Here is a 22560-nt window from a genome sequence, read left to right on the forward strand (position 1 = left end):
TATGCAAATTTCTAGACTAAATTGAACCCAACATATCCAGATGTGTCCATCTGATTTTTTTTTTTTTTTTTTTTTTTTTTTTTTCGTAGCAGATATGTCCAGACATACAGACATACACATTATAATACTGGAGTGAAAATGTTCGACAGTCATAATGGGAATTCTGTGCATTTATTTACAGAAAATGTAATGACAATAATATACAGCAAATATTGTCAAAACTGCAAACTTCTCATATCGCTAATTGGCAACTGTCAACGGCTGAGACGGCCAACATGGTGTCTTGCAGATCATCATCACTGTCTCTTGGCAAATTACGTCAAGAACGGTTGCAACATAGTAAGGCATATTCTTCATTTTCTCTTCACATATCACACGCATCTAAAATCTGAAAGTACCAGAGTATTCAGGGTGAATTTATTGTATAAAAACCCAAGTTTTGTTTTATCTTGATCGCATGAATGATGCAAAATCCGATGATAAGTGAAAACGGGTATAAAGAATTAAATGCTTCTCTCTTCACTTTTACTCGTTGTAATTCCTTTGTGTTTTCTTTTATTGATTTCAGGAAATCATATTTAGCGGTACAATTAATACCGAATCCTATGGTATGACCAAAACTTTCCTATCTTGTGCAAAACGTGAGATAAATGAGGAAATGTTTAAATATATTGCTAGTTTTCTGAGCTACATATGTAAAAATGAGACAGTGATCGAGTCGCCTGCCTCCTGGTACCAGCCAATCAGAGGTCGCCAAACAAACGTCTCTTAGGCCCAAGAATCAACCTTAAGTGAATTGGCTATACCATTCCATTGAAAGCCAAAATATTTTCTAAATTCTGATTTTATTTGAACGTTGTGAAATCCGTCTTTCAAATCTACACTTCCGAACCAATCATTTTCTCGCACAATATTTGGTAAGATAGATAGATCCTCATATCTGACTTTTGGTACATCTATATATTGGTTCACTGTTCTCATATCATTAATTAATCGGTATTTTTCTGAACCCTTTTTCTTAACGCACCCTAATGGTGTAATACATTTTTGGTTTCACACTCACTTTACTGATGTAAGAGTTACTTAAGAGTTCTTTAATTTTTCCATCAACGAATGCACTTTCATCTTTGTTTAGCGAATGATTTGCAAGTTCACACTAAGGTGGTGTTCGGGTAAAAGGAATATAAACCCCGTTTGCAATCCAATCTTTCACGTTATTCGGCACATCTAATTTATCCCAGAGAACACTGTGTTTCGAAAGATTTGCCATAACCTTGAACAATGGGGCTACTCATCCGCACGCGTCGTGGCTGCCGCGTCGGTGGCGCGCCAGCTGTCCGCGTTGGCTGACGCGGCGTTTGGCTGATGGCTGTGCTGTCCGCGGCCTCTCAGCCACCCCTGAACGCCAACTGAGGGCGCGTGTGATCGTTGCTGTGACTGGTTATTTGAACGGCTTTCAGGAGTGTGTCAAGCTGTTTGTCATCTAAATTACACGTTCCTCTATTAAGGGGACCGTCCACTTTACATTAACCTTATGGGAAAATGGGGTTTTTCAAACTCAATAAACTTTTTTGTTTTTCAATCGATTTTTCTCATTCAAAAACCATTTGAAAGATAATTTTCTCTACTAAAAACTAATTACTGGGATTTTTAAAAAAAATTTTAGTTTTTTTTTATTATATATTTTTTACATAGTATTTTTTTTTATTTTTTTAATCGATAATTTCAATAGGTAAAAATCAAATTTAAAAATTCTGTGCTATGAATATTTAGACATTTTAATGCTCTATTATTTGGTTTTTGAACGACTAAAATCGGTCGATAAACAAAAAAGTATAATTAATTTTTAACCGAAAATCTTAAGTTTTGAGAAAACTAGCTTCAAAGTTTTCATATACTACATTTACTTCTGTAAATTCTAAAGTAAACCTAGAGACTTGAAATTTGGAGGATATATAGAAACCATATTTATAAACATATACTGTAATTTTTATTAAGATTGTTTGAATAGAATTCAGTATACATAAGTTTGAAAAATTATAACTTCAGATAAACACTGTGAACAGACAATGCATGTGGGCGATTATACATTTGTCTTTTTTATCACTGACCACATTTCACGCTTTTAGCTTACTTGATTATCATCTCTATTACCTTATGCTACTATGAATATGATAATGACGCAAAAATCATTACAAATATCTACGAAAAAGACAAAGAAAATTAACAGAACTTACTTTACTGGCTTATCTTTGGTTTTTTAGAAAACTCAGATCATTCAAAGAAAAGGTCAAGTTCATTTAGGAAAACAGATCTCTAAATTAGGGAGAGACTATAGAAAAAAATTTTCAGGTACTCAGGACAGAAAAAGTTCCCTACCGGATTAGTGTTGCTTGCGACCCCCAGTTCTGTGCTAGAGGAGGCATAGATAAGTGTGTAGATTGAAGCCTTTTTAGCCATGATTTATACAAATTTCATAAAAAAAATTGTTTGAAACTTAAAGTAGAGTGGTTTTTCTACCCAAAACCGTCATAAATCAAAAATGGGTTTCCAGACCCCATGGGTCGCTGGACGCTCCCCTTAAGGTTTCTAAATAATTGCGAGGTTTGAGTACCGAATTGTCCCGCCACGATAAGGGCAGACTGTTCCTGTCGAAGATAATCTGTGTGGGCCTTCAAGACGGTGAATATTTCAACCAATTGAGTATGCGAAATATCTTCGATATTCCACATTAACTTGATCGTTGTTTCCATGTATTTTGCCGAGTTTGCGATAATATTTGCCATGATCGTAGATTCTTTCTTTATTCCAGTTTTCGACGTGGATACTCTTAATTCTTGAGGAATTTTGACTGCCGATGTCTTATCCTTTATGGCTTGATATTCATCTTGGATGGATGTGTGTGTGTCCTCACTGGTGAGATGATTCACCTGGGGACTGTACCCGACTGCTCCCACAGCGTTGGAGGGATTGGGAGTACTAGGCGGCCCAGCCACTGCTGTGTTGCCATGCAACGTTCCCGCCGACTCGGCACTATTTATCACATCTCCTCATGTTTGTGTGGATCGTACATCTGCTATGTCATTTTCAACTTTTGCTTTGCGATCTGATATTAATTTCTGATCATCTCTTAACGAGGTTAACAGCTTCTGTAATTCCAAATTCGATAATTCCATTGCGGAGAAGCCGACATTAATGGCGGTGAGCAACCATAAACACCAGACTGGCTTGTGCATCGTATTGCACATGCGCATACAATGCTGAATGAAATTTTTCATTTAGTTTCATCCTTTTACATTAACTTCATGTATTTTACATGAAATTGCGCACATTTTCATATATAAAACTTTATGTAACGGCTAATATGAAACGGTGCAAACACTACGACAAAGTGACGAAAGAATTTCTGAGATTTTCGGCCGAGTTACTGTGCGCGGACGTAAGGAAAAAGGTTTTTTCAAAAATTCACCATAAATCGAAATATTGTGCTAGAGACTTCCAGTTTGTTGCAAAATGAAGGTAAATGATTGAATATTACTATAATGTAAGAGTTTTAGCTTACAATTGCGTTTTTCGACCATTTCGGTCAAGTCAAAGTTGACCGAAGGTTGAAATTTTTGCACTTATCGTAATTTATATGAAAATATTTCAAAACTTATAAAAGCTACAACCATGAATTATTTTTTGTTGTATTCTACATGAAATTGCGCACATTTTCATATATAAAACTTTATGTAACGGCTAATATAAAATGGTGCAAAAATTACGACAACGTGACGAAAGAATTTCTGAGATGCGTTGCTGATGCTCTTTAGTGCGAGAAGAAAGAAATTCACGCAAGCGCGGCTGGGTAACGCTTGTAAACAAAACAACAGTGTGATCCGTGAACTCCCAGCATCCCTCAAGGCGCATGATTTAAAATATTTCGCAAACTCGCAAACTAGGCCTATAACTATTTTTCCGCGAACATTTAAAAAAATTTTTGTAGTTGACGTACCGTACGTCCACTCGGTACCCAACAGACAATTTTAGTCGACGTACGACACGTCCAGTCGGCGTTTAAGGGTTAACTGTAATTGTTTTAGCAAAATAAAGTGGTTAACTGAAATTGTTACAAATAAACATATAATCTAGTGAGAACCTTGGCTTTGAACAGTATCTGCTGGCTTTTCAAAATCAGTTTCTTCAGTGGGTGACAATCAACTCATAATGTATTTATTTATAAATGTTTAATTATGAAACTTGCTGCTTCATTGCTCACGAGCACCAAATTCACTTTCCCTGAAGAGCAGTTTCAGACTATCAAAGAGCAGGAGAGTGCTCGCGAGCAACAGATTGTCTACCTCTGCTATACAGTAATACTTCATCATGCATCACTTTTGACTGTACAGCTTTTTTTTTTTTTTTCATAATGCAAAAAAATATATATGTATAACACTCAGTATGTATGTTTATGACACTTAAGATCAGTCAGCAAAAATTAAAATATATAAAATTGTATACATTGTTATAAAGTGGGTCCCTGGTAATCACGGGGGTTAGGGACTACAACTACTCGTATTAAGGAAAAATCTGCGATAACTTGGAACACCCCTCTAAAAACACTTATCTCTCTCTCTCTCTCTCTCTCTCTCTCTCTCTCTCTCTCTCTCTCTCTCTCTCTCTCTCTCTCTCTTACACAAAGGATACATAGAATGTGAGAGATGGATAGATAGATAGATAGACAGACAGACAGACAGATAGATAGATAGAAAGGGAGAGTTGTCGATAGAAAGATATAAGTTTTTTAACCGTTGTAAACATAACTCAGTTGAGCGCTACTCTAAAAACATTTGTGACTGCCTATTTTATACCTTAAACTATCATCCTAAAACCCTTTAGTTTAATTTCAAAGTGATCTTACAACATGCCTAATAGCCGTAAGATGCTCAATTCATCATGGTGGGGTAAGATCGTGTACAGGAGCATTTAAATCATCTCCCACTGAGAGCATGCTTGTAGATGCTGGTGAGATGCCTCTGGATCTTCATTACCAGCTATATGCTGGTTCGGAGCTGGTACAGATTTCAGAGGCTCCCTAAGTCTTTAACCAGCGATTGTACGGGATATGAAAGGCTTTGGCAGTTTTATGAAAATCACCTCACGCAACCTCAACCATTTGCTTCTAGAGTAAATTGTATTATCAGGGAATTAAACATGCCAAGATTTTACCAGTAAGGTATTCAGTTAGCCCCCGTGGAACCTTCCAGAGGTAAAGTCTTGTAGATATTTTAATTTTACCAAGACAGACTTGTCCAAGGAGGCATGTGGTCAATATTTTTAGATCATTTCTTGCAACATAACTGTTATACTTTTCACGGATGGCTCAATGGCTCAAAGTCAGATGCTGGCGTCGGCTTTGGAGTGGCCTTCCCTGATATATAAAGAAGCGGGAGATATCATCTGTTGCATCTACTTTTACAGCAGAACTGCATGCAATTATAAAGGCCTTAAAGAAAATTTTAACCCGGAATGGAAATAGTTTTACCATATATTGTGACTTGAGTAGTGTTCTTCATTCATTAGGATCTTGTAACTCTTTAAGCCCACTGATTTTTGAGAGATTGGAATAGTTGATTTTAGTGAAGAGAAGAGGCAAAGAAGTGATCTTTGCTGGGTGCCTTCCCATGTTAGTTAGCATGGTGGGGAACAAGCAAGCTGATCAACTTGCAAAGTCATCAGTCACCTCCCTAAAACACTTATTGGGATGTATATACTCCAGTAGGTCAGAAAATTAAAATGCTTTGGCAGTCCCTTAGGGAAAATATTTTTAAAAAATATAAAAAAATGCGCAGTATTACATCATCAGTGTCTCCTTGGTCATGTCCTTTTATGCCAAGGAGACAAGAAACAATGTTGATGTCCGACGAAAATCCTCCATTCTGTGATGACTGTATTGTGCCCTTGACTCTGAGACTTTTGCTGGTCAAATGTCTGAGTCATGGGAATTGTAGACATAGGTTCCTCTCTTGGAGACTGGACAGAGAAGGATATTTTATCCTCGTTACAATTCTCGGTGAGGATTGTCGTATAGAGCAGTTGTGCACCTTTGTTAGAGAGGATGGCCTCCTCAATAAATTTTGAATTGTATACATATGTAATATTTATACTGTATGTGAATAGTTATGATTATACATATATTTATGTTTTTAGATGTTTTTCATATGAAACTTTCAAATTTATTAATTTATTTTTTAGTTTCCTATTTTGATTTATTACGGCGTCAGTAACCTAGGTGTTGTGACACCAGTTTTAGTAGCTATAATCAGTTATTCAATCCAACAGCCTCTGAGAGAAAGGACCTATTTCTTCTGTAAGTGCACTCACTGCTTCTCCAACCACTTGTATCACGTAACCCGTTGTCTGTTATGGAAATGCCATAGCCACCCATTGGATTTGTGGAAGTCTTGCAACTTCATTTTTTTGGCAAGTTTTGCTGCTGCCATCTTAATCTCCATTCCCCAAACCATCACACCAACACTTCTTTTGCTGCTGCCATCTTAATCTCCATTCCCCAAACCATCACACCAACACTTCTTTGCTCTGAAAACCCCTTGTATGCAGCATCCTTACAGGTTTTATGTTTGGTATGATACATGGCCTTGTGTTTTGCCATTCCAGTATGTTCTTCTGCAATATCCAACTAATTTTTTGGCAGAGCTACAGAAGACATCCTTTGCTTTTCATGTGTCATTCGCTGCAAAAATGCTTGAAAACCCAAGAAACAGACCATTTCTCTTTTTCTAGTTTATTCAGCAGGCCTAGTTTCTGAGAAATGGTTAAACGCTTCCTCTTGCACTTCGATTCATCAGTAACATGAAGCATTTTGCTATAATAAAGTAACTTGCTGTAAATGGAAAAATATATTTGTTTTAAAAATAGGACTAACAATTTTAATTTTACATACCTTTTCACAATTTTCAGTTTACATATCTTAAACAATTTTCATTTTACATACCTTTTCACTGTGATTATTAGAATTTTAGAGCATGTGCTTGAGCAATGAAGCAAGGAATCACAACAAAATTATTTAAAATGGAAAATTCACATAGCTGTTTTTTTATACCTTCATCTAACAATGAATGTCTATTCTGTAGTACACTTATAATTGTAATAACACTTCTTGTAACTACAAATCTAAGAATCTCTGAACATTTGCTTTCACAATGAAACAGAAGCATTGCCAAATAACTTGGAAAAAATTTACATAAGGAACCCGTATTTATGAGTTTCTCTTCTGTAGTAAAGTAAACCCCCGTATTGGTGTTCTCACGATTCTTGTACTCACCGATTGGCGGATTTCTCTAGGGAACATATATACACATTATTTGCGGAAAATTTGCCCATTCGTGGTATTTTTCACTGAGATTTATTCATTAATTACTGCATTTTCATATAATTTTCATGACTAAATGCACATTTTGAGATGAAACTATTAAAATACTCAGGTATAAGCATTTTTAGAGTTTTTTTGTTTGAACTATCAAAATGGACAGTTCTAAGGAGTTTTTAGAAGGGTTTTAAGTATTTGTGGATTTTAGCTATTCTCAGGGGTCTGTGGTATGCATACCCCCCCTCCCCCCCGAATACAGAGGGTTTACTATGCAACTATGATTGTAATCACAAATCTTAGAATTTCTGAACACATGCTCACACAATGAAACAAGGAAGAATGGCAAAATCACAGAAAAAGCAGTGTTTTTTTGTGTTGATTAGAATGATTTTATATTCTGCAGTACACATATCAGTGTAATTATGCAGCTTTTTTAATCTTAGAATTTTTGAGCACATGCTTGCACAATGAAGCAAAGCATTGTGCAATCACTAAAAAAAAGTAAGGAATGTTTTTTGTACTGAAATTATTGTTGGAAATTCTATGCGTCACTCTAATTGGAATTGCATGCAGTTACACTATTTAAACAATCAATTCGTCATTTATAGGCACATGACTTTTAGTGACACATTAAAAAAAATTTTTTTTTTTTTCTTTTAAATTAACTCTGTATGTACTGCAAGTACATTAACCCTTAAGGGATGGATTGAGCCTGAGTGTGAAGTAAAGCAGGATTGGGGAGGTGAACGGATTGAGCCTGAGTGTGAAACAATATTACGCAACACCGATGTGGTGAGAATTGGGCGAGACAGAGGCGCCAATACTTCTATAGGCTATAAATTCACTAATGGCAATTTTTATACTGACCTAAGAGTCGTACCAGTGTTGCCACAGACGTCTTTCCAGCCATCAGTAATGCTTAGACTTGCTGGGAAAGTACTGCCTCTCTCTCTCACATGAGTCTTTTTGTAAATTTGCATGTAAATATATGAAGGGGTTGCTGTTGTTTTTTGTTTTTGTCTTTATGATAGTGTGTTGGTTGTAAATAAAATTTTTACAAAGAAATGCAAAGAAATATTAGAAAAGCGTAAAAGTAAAAAAGTTACTGAATCTTCCTTTCGTGAAATTTACGTGAATATTTTTCAACAAAATGTGCCAAAAATTTGTTACTGCTTTTATTTCTCATCTGTTTTGATATCGTAGAGCAGTAATAATACTTTACAAAATACAAATTTATTTATGAGAAAACATATATAAGTTGCAAAATTTGATTGTCTTGTAAATGAGTGTCCCACAAGGGGTTGTAAATAGTAATTTTCAACTCGTGGAAGGTAGGGAAAATTTTTTAGAATTTTTTTATTTATACATTGTGAATGTACGTGTCATTCACATTCCATTGATGTGATTTTTTCTTTATTTTGCCGACCTCAAAGTTTCCCCGGTCTGGGGTGCTGCACATTGATAAATTATGCCGTCCCTTAAGGGTTAAATAATGTTATCATATTGTACATTTTAGTAAGAAATTTTCACAAGATAAATAACCTCTTATACTTTTGTATGCAAAAGCAAACACAAAAAATATTGTGATGATAGCAAAGCACATATCTTCATTGGGCAGACAACTTAAAAACAAAGGACCCACATCCACAGGCTCAAACAGGAAACCTTCAGGCGTGTGTTCACCTTTCACCCTCACCGGGACAAAGAGAAAAGCATTGTTGCGTGTGTATGTTCATTCATTGTCCTCCTGCATAGGCATCCCCAGGAAAGCATTGGTCACGTGTGTGTGTGTTCATTTGTTCATTCACTGTCCACCCCCACGTGTGCACAGGAAACTGTTAGTTGTGTGTGTGTGTGTGTGTGTGTGTTCATTCACTGTCACCCTCACAGGTACAACCAGGAAAGTGTTTGTCACGTGTGTGTTTTCAGTTCTCTCACCATCGACCTTCACAGGCCCCAGCCTTGGTCATGTGCATATATTCCTTTGTCGCTGTCAGACGCCCCTAACATACTGATGACTAATGATAGGAGGTCATCCATTAGGGTGCTCTAGATCATTATCTGATAACCCTATCAACCTACTGGACTTTCCACAAAGAGGGGGCCCAGTGATGTGTTATGCCACGATTATCGTACTCCAAACCAGGAAAAAACCCAAGTAATTTAAAAAATTACATACCAGTTTCCATAAGATGGTTATGGAAATTGTTATAGAAAAGAGTAGATAGACAACTTGTATTGGACATAAGTAAAACAAAAATATTGACTCCTACTTATTGTGGATCTCAAAACAATAGATCTACTGTAGATTCAGTACACTGTGGAAGACCATGTCTGGTAAGGATTTGAATATAAACATGTAACAATAGCTGTTTTCTTTTATGTACCAGATACCACGTGAGGTACTTGGTATTAAAAACAGTAATGTACAGTGGTACCTCGGTTAATGAACAGTCCAGTTGATGAACAAATTGGGTTACGAACCAGATGTAAAAGTTTTTGTTCCTGTTCATGAACCATGCTTCAGGCCATGAACACACAAACATCCCCCAAAAGGGTCTGTTGAAAGCGCCCCAATTTTTTTTAGTGGAGGATGGAACATGAAACTGGTTTTTAACTGTATCATCATCATATTGCATGCATTACTGTCATATCGTGTTACAAAATATGAACAGAGCGATCATGTGCCATTTGCCTTCTGGTTTTGTTTACACTCTAAAAATCATCAGCTAATTGCGTTGTACCAACATCATCACTGTCTTTAGTTGCCGAATGAAACTTAATTCAGAGAGATGTTTCTTTTGCAAATTATTGAATCTGTGTTTAAAAATTGCAACTACTGTACTTATAAATGCAATAAATTAAATGAAGTACATGTGATTTTGTCAGTTTCAGGCATTGCTTTTGCCTCCAATTGTTTTGAAGTGCCATTATTTGTTTCTTTAGCCACAGCTATAATACCTACTGCTGGAAGTGAGTAGCATACTTTCTTAACACCTTCTCCATTGTGTGACAGATGAATAAAAATGTATTTGAATTTTATTTATGGAATTAGCACATTGAAAATAAGCAAGTTTTTAACAAGACAACTGTAACGCAACTCTTAGTAAATGTGTTAGTTACGATAACTAACATCGGTAAGCAGCTGTTTATTAATATAAACTGCAGGACAGTAAAAGCTTTAGCATAATTTTTAGAGATAAAAGCGATGTAAATTAATAAAGAAACAATAACAATAACTCAAGGGATGTTGGTAAGCAAGTGGTGTACCCATTAAGAGTGCCTGATTTGAAAAAAAGTTTGGCACTCGATCTGGAGGCGAAACCCCTCAAATTGATATTTCCATTTCACACCAATGTATCTGTAAATACAATATACAGGCAGTCCCTGGGTATCAGCAGGGGTTCTTTTCTGATGGTGTGTTGATAACTGAAAATTGGCGATATTTGGTGCTTTTTCAGCAATTTTTGGGGCTTATTGGTGCCGAAAAGCCCAATTTTCAGTTATCAGTGCATCTGTTAGGTATGTATCAGTGCCAATGTCCAATTATCAGTGTCAGTAAGCAGAAATCGGTGATTTTCGGTGCCAAAAATTGCCGATTTTTGTCGCTAGACAAGCCCCGTAAAACTAGATCACCAGTAATGGAGCCTGGTGGTAACTGGGGACTGCCTGTACCACAGTCCGTTATCTCATTGCTCTACTGTATTTATATATAATTGAGGTTATTTTAATCTAAGCCTATATTCTTTGTCCCAGAAAAACATAAAAAATTGAAAAAAATGTGTTTCTGAGGTTTGAAAGAAATATTTCTTTACATTATTTTAAATGGGAAAAATTGATTCAGGTCACAAACTTTCGAGGTCATGAACTGCACCCTTGAATGAATTAAGTTTGTGAACAGAGGTATAACTCTACAAATAAACATATGTAGTCACTTGCCAGTTTTCATGGGAAACGTTTAGTGACAAACCATGCCCTTCAAGTGCAAATTGATGATAGTCATGCTAACTTTCTACATGAAATCTTGAGTTCCACAGGAAAATCTTTTTTGTAGCACCTTATTTACATAGCAATAAATGACATTACTCATAGCAATAAATGACATTACTCATAGTAGTCAGCTACCATTCGGAATAAAAAATATTTACATGGATGATTTTGCTGTGTGCTACACAGCGTCTAACATAAGACTTGTCTAGCATATCATCAGCAATGACATAATAAAAGTAGACATGGGCCTTAATCAGTAGGTGTCCATTTCTCCTTAGAAAAGACCACAGCAGTGAAGTTTTATAAAAAAAATTAAATGAAAAAAGATGACATGGAATTCAAGATGATCACATTCCCGCAAGTCAGAGCAAAATTCAAAGGCTTAATCTGTGATGCACATCCAAACTGGAAAGCATGAAACATGATAAATAAAAATTTCATAAATTGGGAGTTGACAGACCATCGTAGACTACCATACAAAGCAACTTTTGTATCTATTTTAGACTAAGGATGTCAGATATACAGTTTAGCCTGGGTACAACTGGGAAAAGTCTGATTCCAGTTTATAGTGATGAACTCTGAATGTGCATTGGGGATTTTAAGTCTCTCCCAAACTCTTCTATCCAAGTTGGATGTGGTGAGCCTCATCTGGCTCTTTGTCATGACGTAGTAATATTTTGTGATGTAATAATAATACATGCAAGTGATTCACCAAAAGAAAACTTTTTTTTTTTTTTTTTTTTTTTTTTTTTCAAAGAGATTTGCTAATGAACACACTCACCACTTTTCCTATTTAAGAGCCAGTAGGCTATCTAAGTCAGTAAATATAAAATTTCACCCAATAACATAACTACCATCTTGGATTTTGCGTAAGGTATAAACTTGTACACACTTGAAATATTTATAGAAAATTATACATACACCCGAAACATAAATAATATGCACTAGAACAAATAAGATGTGAAAATTAAGACTATGCAATATACATCAGTTGTGGGATTTGCAGTCCTATCACCCCAACAGCAAAACAGTGTTTTTTTTTTCCCTTAAACGCCGAGCCTCTATTTACAAAAGTGTCTGCCAAAGTGTCGGGCGGCATTTGGGAGTTAGCTGCTGAAAAAAGTTTTTTCAAAAAATCACAGCACGCTAGTTTTTAAGATTGCAGTTCATTTTGGCTCCTTTTTTTGTCATTGCCTGAAGTTTAGCATGCAACCATCAGAAATGAAAAAATATCATTATCATACATAAATATTGAAATATATGACGGCGCAAAAAAAAATTTCATATATAATTGTATACAAATCGCACTGTGAGCAAGATGGTCAAAGCTAATGAGTTATTTTTTCTTTGTATTGTACACTTAAATTGCAATGATTTTGGTATATAACAAATTGTAAAATGGTATTGTACACTAAATTGCAATGGTTTTGGTATATAACAAATTGTAAAACGATCAAAGCAACACAGAGAAAATATTATCACAAAAATGATGCATGAATTCGCAACGCCATGGACGAAAAATAGTTTTTTTGAAAAATCTACCATAATAAATCGAAATATTGTGCTAGAGACTCTGCGCTTGTTGCAAAATGAAGGTAATTAATTGAATATTACTAGACTGTAAGTGTTTTAGCTTACAATTGCAGTTTTAGACCAGTTCGGTCGAGTTAAAGTTGACCAAAGGTCAAATTTTTTCTGTTTATCGTGATTTATATGAAAATATTTCAAAACTGATAAAAGCTACAACCATGAGTTATTTTTTGTTGTATTCTACATGAAATTGCGCACATTTTCATATATAAAACTTTATGTAACGGCTATTAGAAAAACGGTGCAAACATTACGGCAAAGTGACGAAAGAATTTCTGAGATGTTCATCCGAGTTACCTGTTACCGCATGGATGTAAGGAAAGTTTTTTTTTCAAAAATTCACCATAAATTGAAATATTGTGCTAGAGACTTCCAATTTGTTGCAAAATGAAGGTAAATGACTATTACTAGAATGTAAGAGTTTTAGCTTACAATTGTGTTTTTCGACCATTTCGGTCGAAATAAGTTGACCAAGGTTGAAAATTAATGTCAGGATTTATATGAAAATATTTCAAACTGATAAAGCTACAACCAGATTATTTTTTGTTGTGTTCTATATGAAATTGCGCGACATTTCACATATAAAACTTATGTAACAACTGATATAAAACGGAAGCAATATTACGCACAGCACGAAAGAATTTCGAGATGTTCGCAGAGTTACCGCTGCGAGCGGACGTATGGAAAAGTTTTTTCAAAATCTTCACCATAAATTGAAATATTGTGTTGAGACTTCCAATTTGTTGCAAATTGAAGGTAAATGATTGACTATTACTAGAATGTAAGAGTTTTAGCTTACAATTGTGTTTTTCAACCATTTCGATCGAGTCAACGTTGACCGAAGGTTGAAATTTTTGCACTTATCGTGATTTATATGAAAACATTCCCAAACTGATAAAAGCTACAACCATGGGTTTGTTTTTTGTTGCATTTTACATGAAATTGTGCACATTTTCATATATAAAACTTTATGTAACGGCTAATATAAAACAGTGCAAAAATTATGACAAAATGACGAAAGAATTTCTGAAATTTTCGACCGAGTTACCGTGCGGACGTAAGGAAAAAGTTTTCTTTTTTTTTTTTTTCAAAAATTTACCATAAATCAAAATATTGTGCTAGAGACTTCCAATTTGTTGCAAAATGAAGGTAAATGATTGAATATTACTAGAATGTAAGAGTTTTAGCTTACAATTGTATTTTTCGACCATTTCGTCGAAATAAAGTTGACCGGTTGAAATTTTTGTAGTTCACGTATCGCACGCTCCACTCGGCACCCGACAGACAGTTTTAGTCAACGTACGATACGTCCAGTCGGCGTTTAAGGGTTAACAATGCTACTATTTTCACAGCAGAATTTTGTTCAATAGGATGAACTGTTAACAGTTATTAAAGATATACCATCACAGAGATTTGTACTATTCAGCAGCTTGAGAAGTGCTATAATGCTGATGGTAAATTTGTAGAATAATGTTGTACAGGCAACCATTATCATGCAGTTGGATTAGGCATTTATAACATGGGCTTTATTTGGATGTATTCCTAGCCACTCAAACATAACAAAGGTTTCTTCATAAAAGAGTGCCCTACATGCTCAGTATTATTACTTAAATATGGACCAAGTTAAACCAAAACAGACATGTGAGACAACTGAAATCAAATAGAATAAAAGGCAGAAATAACTGTTGCTGGTTTTCTTGTGTGTTGAAAAAGCATTCGAAAGAAAATTTTTGATCTAGGTTAGGAAATTCTGAAGTCAGTAAATTGTATGAAATTTCATATTTCATAGCTTATGGATTTTTTTATGTAAAATTATATATATTTTGCAGCTACTTAGGCATATGATGAACTGGAAATACCAGATATATGCCTGACTCTGCCCACTAAAGTTTTCCAGTTGGACAGACTAAAGGATTTACTGTATATGAATATTTTCCCACTTATTTAAGGGAGGACTTTTTGCTAGTACAACTGTTTGTTTCAGATTTCCTTTTGCCAGTTATTGATGTATTTATTCAGAATACAACCAGAATTCAAGGTCAAATCCCAGAAGAGTTACTAACTTGGTATTTTGAACCTTTTATCATGTTTGCATAGTGAAACATTCACTTTTTTCTTTTGGTAGTCATGTCTGTAGATAGAATAGGTTTGCATTAAAAATAGTCCTTCTAAGGTAAATATTCCTCTTGTCACTCTATGATTTTATTATTGCATTGTGTTTTTATTATAATGACAACGCTTGTGTGTAAAGAACCGAAGTGTGTGTGTGTATTATTTTAGACTGATATGACTGTGATATAATTTTTTTTTTATTTTACCATTCATGCAGCTCTATCCAAGCTAGAAATGTTACAAAGTACAGTGTGGTTTTTTCTGTAGTAAATAGAGAGGGCACTCGAATTAGTTACACATTACAGTAATAAGAGAGTGAGTCATAGTTTTATAGGATGAGGCAAATGCATATGCACACCTAGTTAGACATTAATGAGTCTCGGTCTTATGAGGAGGCAAATGCATCCACACATCACGTACATACCATTTTTTTTTAGTATATTGATTACATATAAGTCATAATGTAGGGTTCAAAAAAAAAGGAAAATTTGCTGCTTTCACAAGCATTTAGAGGATGACTAGTTTGACTGAGTTGAGAAACTCTTCAACTTAATGAACAATCAAACATTTGTTATGCATTTGTATAGTGACAGTTGCCTATAAATCATTGGCTGTCAAAAAATCAGACTTACCAGATTTGCAAAGGCATGTTAAGTAAATCTTGAGACTTCAGTGCCAAATACAACTAAATTGTTTGCATCAGGTTTGAGCTGTATGGCAGGGCATCTTTGGAGTTTTATCAATCCTTTGTCTCCATGTGATATGGGAACCCATTAACATTTTTGGTAAAATACTGGTTCTAGTTTGAACATATTTCTGTCATGGTCCAGTACCATCATGTTGCTGCAGATGTCTTATTGTTTGCATTGTAGTTCAGTAGTCTCAATACTCTGTTTTTCAGACAAATAGTTTAATCCATTGCATCAATATATTAAATATTGCAGTATCTTGAATCTTATGTTTTTTTACACCAGAGAAGATCATTAAAATTTTCCTTGTGATGGCTAAATTTCTGACAGTGAACTTGTAAAAAGTACTTGATAAGTCACTGTAAAGGAAAAAGTTAACAGGATTGTAGAGAGAAATTAGGATAATGTAAAAATAAAAGTACAAATAATAACAGCTGCATCTTTGGTGGACCAAGTTAAAATATGCCATAAAATAATGTGGTAAATAAGTGTACTGTCCTTGCTTTCATTAGCTACTCAAAGGTCATTGAAGTTTAGATAGGGTTTCCATGTTTATATAAGATTTCTTGGAAGGTTTTGAATGACTAATCTATAAGCACTGATAGCTATGTTTTTTACTGTAAGACTCCATTTATGCATGGTGTCTGTCTGTATAATTAAAGGTTGGGTTCTTAAGCCTTTATTGTGTTTAAGTAACTTGACACCCAACTGTGCCAAACCCTTCCAACAGTCCTTATTGTGTAGAATGAATATGATTGTGAATGATTTGGATGTCATATTCAAAATGAGTTTGTAACCTTTTCAGTTCATCCCAATCCTGGGAAAATGGGATGAGGAGGTCACCAGACAGGGCATCAGAACTAGTTGAAATGCCCTGCCAAAACCCCAGAATATCTGTTGGCGGTTAGGGAGGGAATGGTGAAGTTGGTTAGTTGGTTTTATGTAGGGAACATTATTACTTGAGTGGTGGTGTATTTGATGAGATGGGTACAGAATTGGATAGTGAAACTGTGTTTTTCAGAGTTATTTTAAACATTTTTTTCTGTTTTCCTTTACCTAGAGTTTTGGAGAGCAGACCTCAACAGGGGCTTCAGGGTTGTCGAGCACGCTATCAACAAGTGCGACTGTTAGTAGTAATGTGACCAGCAGTACAGGCTCTGCGGTGTTGTCAGCTACTTTAAATTCAGCCCCCACACTTCCAGTACAGCCTTCTAAACCTTCAGTTCCGGGTATGATGTCCTATTCTTTTAAAGATGCTACTCAATTAGTAGAATTTTCGTTGGGATTGTAGATGAAAGTGGATTTTTCCAAATCCAAAACTATTTGCCTAAGATGGTCAAATTTTTATGATTCTCTGTCTATATCAATTAGAAAAAAAATATATAAAACAATGAATGGGTATTATTCAAGTGTGATGAAAACGTACGAGGTGACCTGTCCTCAGATGAGTAGATTTTGATTGGTTTTGATGAGGATTTGATGATTTATTAACGGAGCCCATGAAAAATCTGTATTAGTTATCACCAAGATGCTAGGATCTGGAGTGAGACAGTGAATGTTAACATAAAATTTCTTCAAAATTATAATCATCATAAACAATTTTATAGGAGTGAGATATGAAATAAATTGTCAGTATTCTTTTCTGTCAAGTACTTATTCTTACCAATCTCCCATGAGGTCTCAGGCCTTTACCTATTCCCTTTCTCCATGATTTTTTGGGCCTACCTACAGGTCTTGTCATGCTACTACTTACCTACTTTTATTCTTATCAGCTGTTCATTATTCCTTCACTGCTTATGGTCCAAGCCATCTCAGTCTGTTAGACCTCAGTCTTTTTTTACTGCCTGTTGATAACACATCTAGCCAAATTCTTTTGTAATACCATCTACCTACTGTACCCTGGCTGTGAATCTTACCATTCTGTGATAGTACTTTCCCAAATTCCAATTGGACAGTGCTCCCAAGGTAACAATTTTTTTATGCCCTCTAAGACTTGCTCATGTGTCACAACTGGTTCTGAACTCACCTCTGTCCATTTGCACGTGTACTGTATATATGGACATGAAAAAATCTACTCTTGAAAACAACCACACAGTCCGCTGTGGTCAGCTTCAAGTGCTCTTGATGAATTAAATGTAATACACAGATTATCAGCAAAAAGTAGTAATGAGCAAACATGTAAAGGTAGTTTATAAATACTGTATATTTACATGTAAAGAATGTAAATACTTATTCATATTCAGTTTATTTATGAACATTGCAATAGTTTATTCTTTTACCATTCATTTTTGTATTTACTATTCATTACTCCAATTTTTAATCATCCTCCTTATCTCATGTATCTATTCATTCCTTCTTTCCCTCTCGGCATCATAAACTTGGGGCTGCTTAAAAAGATCATACCCATTTGAACACAAGGTTCACTTACGTTACATAAATTTTACTTACCACTCATTGGATTCTTTCTCTTATGCCATTTTACTCTTGAGATTTTTGGGGAGGTCAGAGTCTGTCAGGATCACAACATGCCCTTCACTGAGCAAAAATGTTGACTAGTAATTTTTTTTATCACTTTTCGTAACATGTACATCATGTATTAATGAAGAGTAAAATTTAGCCATAATGAAAAGATTTTTGTTTAAAAAAAAATTAACTATAAATTAGTGAAAAATATATAATTTCTGGTTATACACAGTGTAAAATATGAGAAATTGTCATTATAATGATATGAATCTCATTACTGTTTGAGCCACATATAATAATACAAAGCATATAAAAAATTTAAAAGTTAGATATTCTTGAGTTCCTTAAGTTTGCCGAGTGGAATATCGGTTTACACCACTTACCAAATTTGGTATAAATTAGAATGTATATTGGTCTTCATGACAACAGTAAGCATCCATACACACCATATTCACCTTCAGTTTTGACACTTTTTACAATTTATGTTGAATATTTAAAAAAAAAAACATTTGATCAGAATCTCAGGTGGAAAAATGGATGATGACTATAATCAGCAAGAGTATCTCAGAGGGTTAATTATCAAAATAGTTGGACCGTAGTCTTTGCTGATCCATCATCCAACGGATAGCTGCAGGGGAAAAAAATTTCAAATGAATTTCAAATTTTACACAGCATACCAGCAAGCAAAAACATGATCAAAACAAATCATCAGTCAAAGCTAGTACCCACACATTACCCTCTGTTTTGCCTTGCATCTAGCCATGTGGCGGAATTCAAACCCACAAACAAAACAACAAACAACACTCGCCCTGATCTTCGGTTGCTGGAGATGGATAAACAGAATAACCACAACTGCAACAAACTACAACACAACAAGGAAATACAAAAAAGAAACAGAACACACACACAAACAAACAGCACACCAACAAGAAAACCAACAACTCCCAGAAAAGAAAAGCATACGACAAAACTGTCCCACACAAGAACCACTGACCGGCACTAGCTTGGACTAAAAAACTCACTCCAAACCGGTAAATCTCACATATCTCCATAGACAGACAGCGCCGTAAATAAAACTAATGACTCTATCCTCTTCCAACAAATCAAGCACTCACTAACGACAACTCTCTCTCTCTCTCTCTCTCTCTCTCTCTTCACACAAAACGTTGGAAATGCAACACAAACAAATTTATTCATCCCTCTATAATTCTCCCCTTTAGCATTTCCCAACCAACACCTACACACTGCATTCAAATCGCCTTACGTGAACAATTCCATGGATGCTCACTAGCAGGTCCTTAGAACGCCAAGCCGCTGGCACAATCATTCTCTCAGACTCGGCTTCTTCCAGCAAATATTCAGATTTAGCATTTTCTCTCCATTTCTCTCGGGATTCACGCCATCTCTTTCACTATTACCACTCTCAATTTCAATTCACAATCTCATCTATACCTTCTAACTCGTTCCCAAATACCTCCCCAATTCTTCAACTAACCCATCCCATTCTCCGTCATTGACCTTTCCAATTTTGCAACGACCATTCATGCTTTCAATCACTGCTCATCACTGCTACGCCTCTTACTCTCTTACACTGGCCACCTCCAACCGCTCACTCACCCCTACAATGCTCAGTCAACTCAGTTATATCAAACTCCGTGATATGCTATAATGTTCTATTCATACCATCCCATTCATCCGTGACATGCTTTATCACCATTTTCAATCTCCCTGGGCACCTACACCTCTCGTATCACACAAATCTCACGATCATTCCGCTCACTTACATTCTTCCTTTCTACGCTTTCTACCATACTTATCAAAACACTGCTGATCCTCCATACACAAGCCCTCACGCATACGCATCACACGCACCGCCAATCCTGGAAAGATCCACCCATTTGGAACCCCTTCACACTCGCTTCCCGACTCCGCTGTCACAGTCAAATTCTTCGCCTACATACACTTGATACATGCCCTTCCATTCCACATTCGCCACACTTCGCCTCGGTTCTGGAACACATTCTCGTGATAATGCCCATTCTACCACAGTTGCCACATATTACATTCACTGGCAAATTCTGCAACCATTAGCAATATGACCCACCTGTCCGCACCTGTAGCATTTAACCCCTATCTTTCGTACACTCCTTACCAAATGTTCCATTGCCCACACCTAAACACGCCCCTAAAGCCCCACCTACACTCATTCTTTGTATGTCCTTCCTTTCCACATCTAAAACACTGCCGACTTCCACTCACCGACACCTTCCCTTTGTACACTACTATCTCCTAACCCGCCCAACCCTGTTCCTTACAAACCCACCATTCATCCTCACTGGCACCTCCACACGGCTCTTACACTCCTATCTATTACACTATTAGCCATTCTCATTGGGCCCTCACTGCATCCCTAAAGCTTCCAAACTCTGCACTCTCTCTCATTTCCAATCTCCAGCCCCACACTCACACTTGCCTCTTTGAACCCTGTCAAGTCCATAATTCCTGCACCCCAAAATTTCTCCCCAAGTCACCCTTTTCACTGGGCCCATCTTTCTTCTCCTTCTGCCTGCTCACAAATTCTCTACTCCATCTGGCACTGTCTCTAACAACTTTCTGCTACTAACTCCTTACATTCATCTATCCCACCATCCCCAAACTTCTTCCTTGCCAGTGTCTCCAACCTACAAGCATGCTGCATGCAAGGTTTCCAGCTTTCATTTCTGCTTTACCTCATCAAATCCATTCTTTCCTCTTATACTCTCAACACTCAAGCATACACGCCTCTCGCTTGCTCAACTAGTCTAGCTTTCACCTTGTCATACTCAACATCTCCCATATCATAATAACCCATATATCAAGTAAAACCCAGTCAAAATATTCTCCACTCTCGTGCCCACACTCTCTCTTACTCTCCCCATACTTACATCCTGATTAAAACCTTTCATACTCCCTAAAGAAATCATGTACATCCCTACTTCCATACTCATTATACCTTCACAATCGTACCTCACATACATAGCCTCTCACTTCTTTTCACTTTCACTCTCACTCGCTTACTTTCACTTCTGTCCCTTCATACCCTCTTCCGAATACAAAAAGAGTCCACTTCCGCACTTACATTCATCTTACTCATTACACTCCTTCTTCCCTTATCCACTCACCTCCATCCACCTCATATCATCACTACTGCCTTCACCCTCTCCTCTTTCCGCCTTCCCACTCACCCTTCTTACCAGCTCTCTCTCCTTCCCTTCTTCCCTTTTTTCTTTCTTCCCGACTTATCCTTACTTCTCTCCTGTTCCTTCCCTTGCTTTTCATTCCCTTCCCAATTCTTCTGCCTCTTTCATTCTCTCTCAAGTTTACTTCCTTATTTCCACATCACTTTCATCACTCACGCTCATTCACTTCTTCCTTTTCTTTCTCTGCCCTTCAATGCCCAGAGGACCTGCCTCCAACAGCCCCTTCTCCAAAAACACCCGTGGAACATACCCTTTCATCATTTCCACATTTTTCATCATTCCTCCAACCTTTATCCATCCCTTCCATTCTCTTCTGACCTTTCATCTCCTTTTCATTTCTTCTTTTGCACTCCTTAGCATTCCCTCCTCCAATCCTCGACTCCTCAACTCCAAATTCTCACCTCAGCCCCATTCTCCTCCTCCGCCTACTCCTGGAGTTCCCCACACCGGAGTTCTCACTTTCGCATCTCACCATCCTGGGACCTCTTACTCTCACTCACCCACCACAAACAATCCTAACAGCACTTATACAACAGCCCTCCACGTTGGTCGCAAATTAATGTGGCGGAATTCAAACCCACAAACAAAACAACAAACAACACCACCCTGATCTTCGTTGCTGGAGATGGATAAAGGTCACAGAATAAACTAATAACTGCAAACAACCACAAACACACAAGGAAATACAAAAAGAAACAGAACACACACAAACAACAGCACACCAACAAGAAAACCAACAACTCCTGTGAAAAGAAAAGCACAGCACAAAACTGTCCCACACAAGAACCACTGACCGGCACTAGCTTGGACTAAAAATCACCTCTAAAACCAAAAATCCTTCACATATTCCACAGACAGACAGCTACTAAACAAATCCAATGACTCATCCTCTAACAACCAAGCACTCACTAACGATAATCTCTCTCTTCTCTCTCTCTCTTCTCTCTCTCTCTCTCTCTCTCTCTCTCTCTCTCTCTCTCTCTCTCTCTCTCTCTCTCTCTCTCTCTCTACACGTTGGGAAATGCTAAATACAAACAAATTTATTCATCCCTCTATAGCCACACATCACTGGTTGTCTCTCCAAATGTACGGCTGCGTTTTACAC

The 22560-nt window shown here is 36.5% G+C and overlaps 1 protein-coding gene across 4 annotated transcripts in view; it reads left to right on the top strand.

Annotated features, from left to right (window-relative positions):
• lig (lingerer) overlaps positions 1–22560 on the top strand; it is a 409731-nt gene that overhangs the window by 286116 nt on the left and 101055 nt on the right. For all 4 annotated transcript variants that reach the window (XM_067095720.1, XM_067095719.1, XM_067095721.1 and 1 more), the window contains one exon: positions 16814–16982. In XM_067095720.1, the coding sequence (XP_066951821.1) occupies positions 16814–16982 (169 nt within the window). The remainder of the gene's footprint in view (positions 1–16813; positions 16983–22560) is intronic.

Source organism: Macrobrachium rosenbergii, chromosome 51 (assembly GCF_040412425.1).
Source record: "Macrobrachium rosenbergii isolate ZJJX-2024 chromosome 51, ASM4041242v1, whole genome shotgun sequence".
Classification (NCBI taxonomy): Eukaryota; Metazoa; Arthropoda; class Malacostraca; order Decapoda; family Palaemonidae; genus Macrobrachium; species Macrobrachium rosenbergii.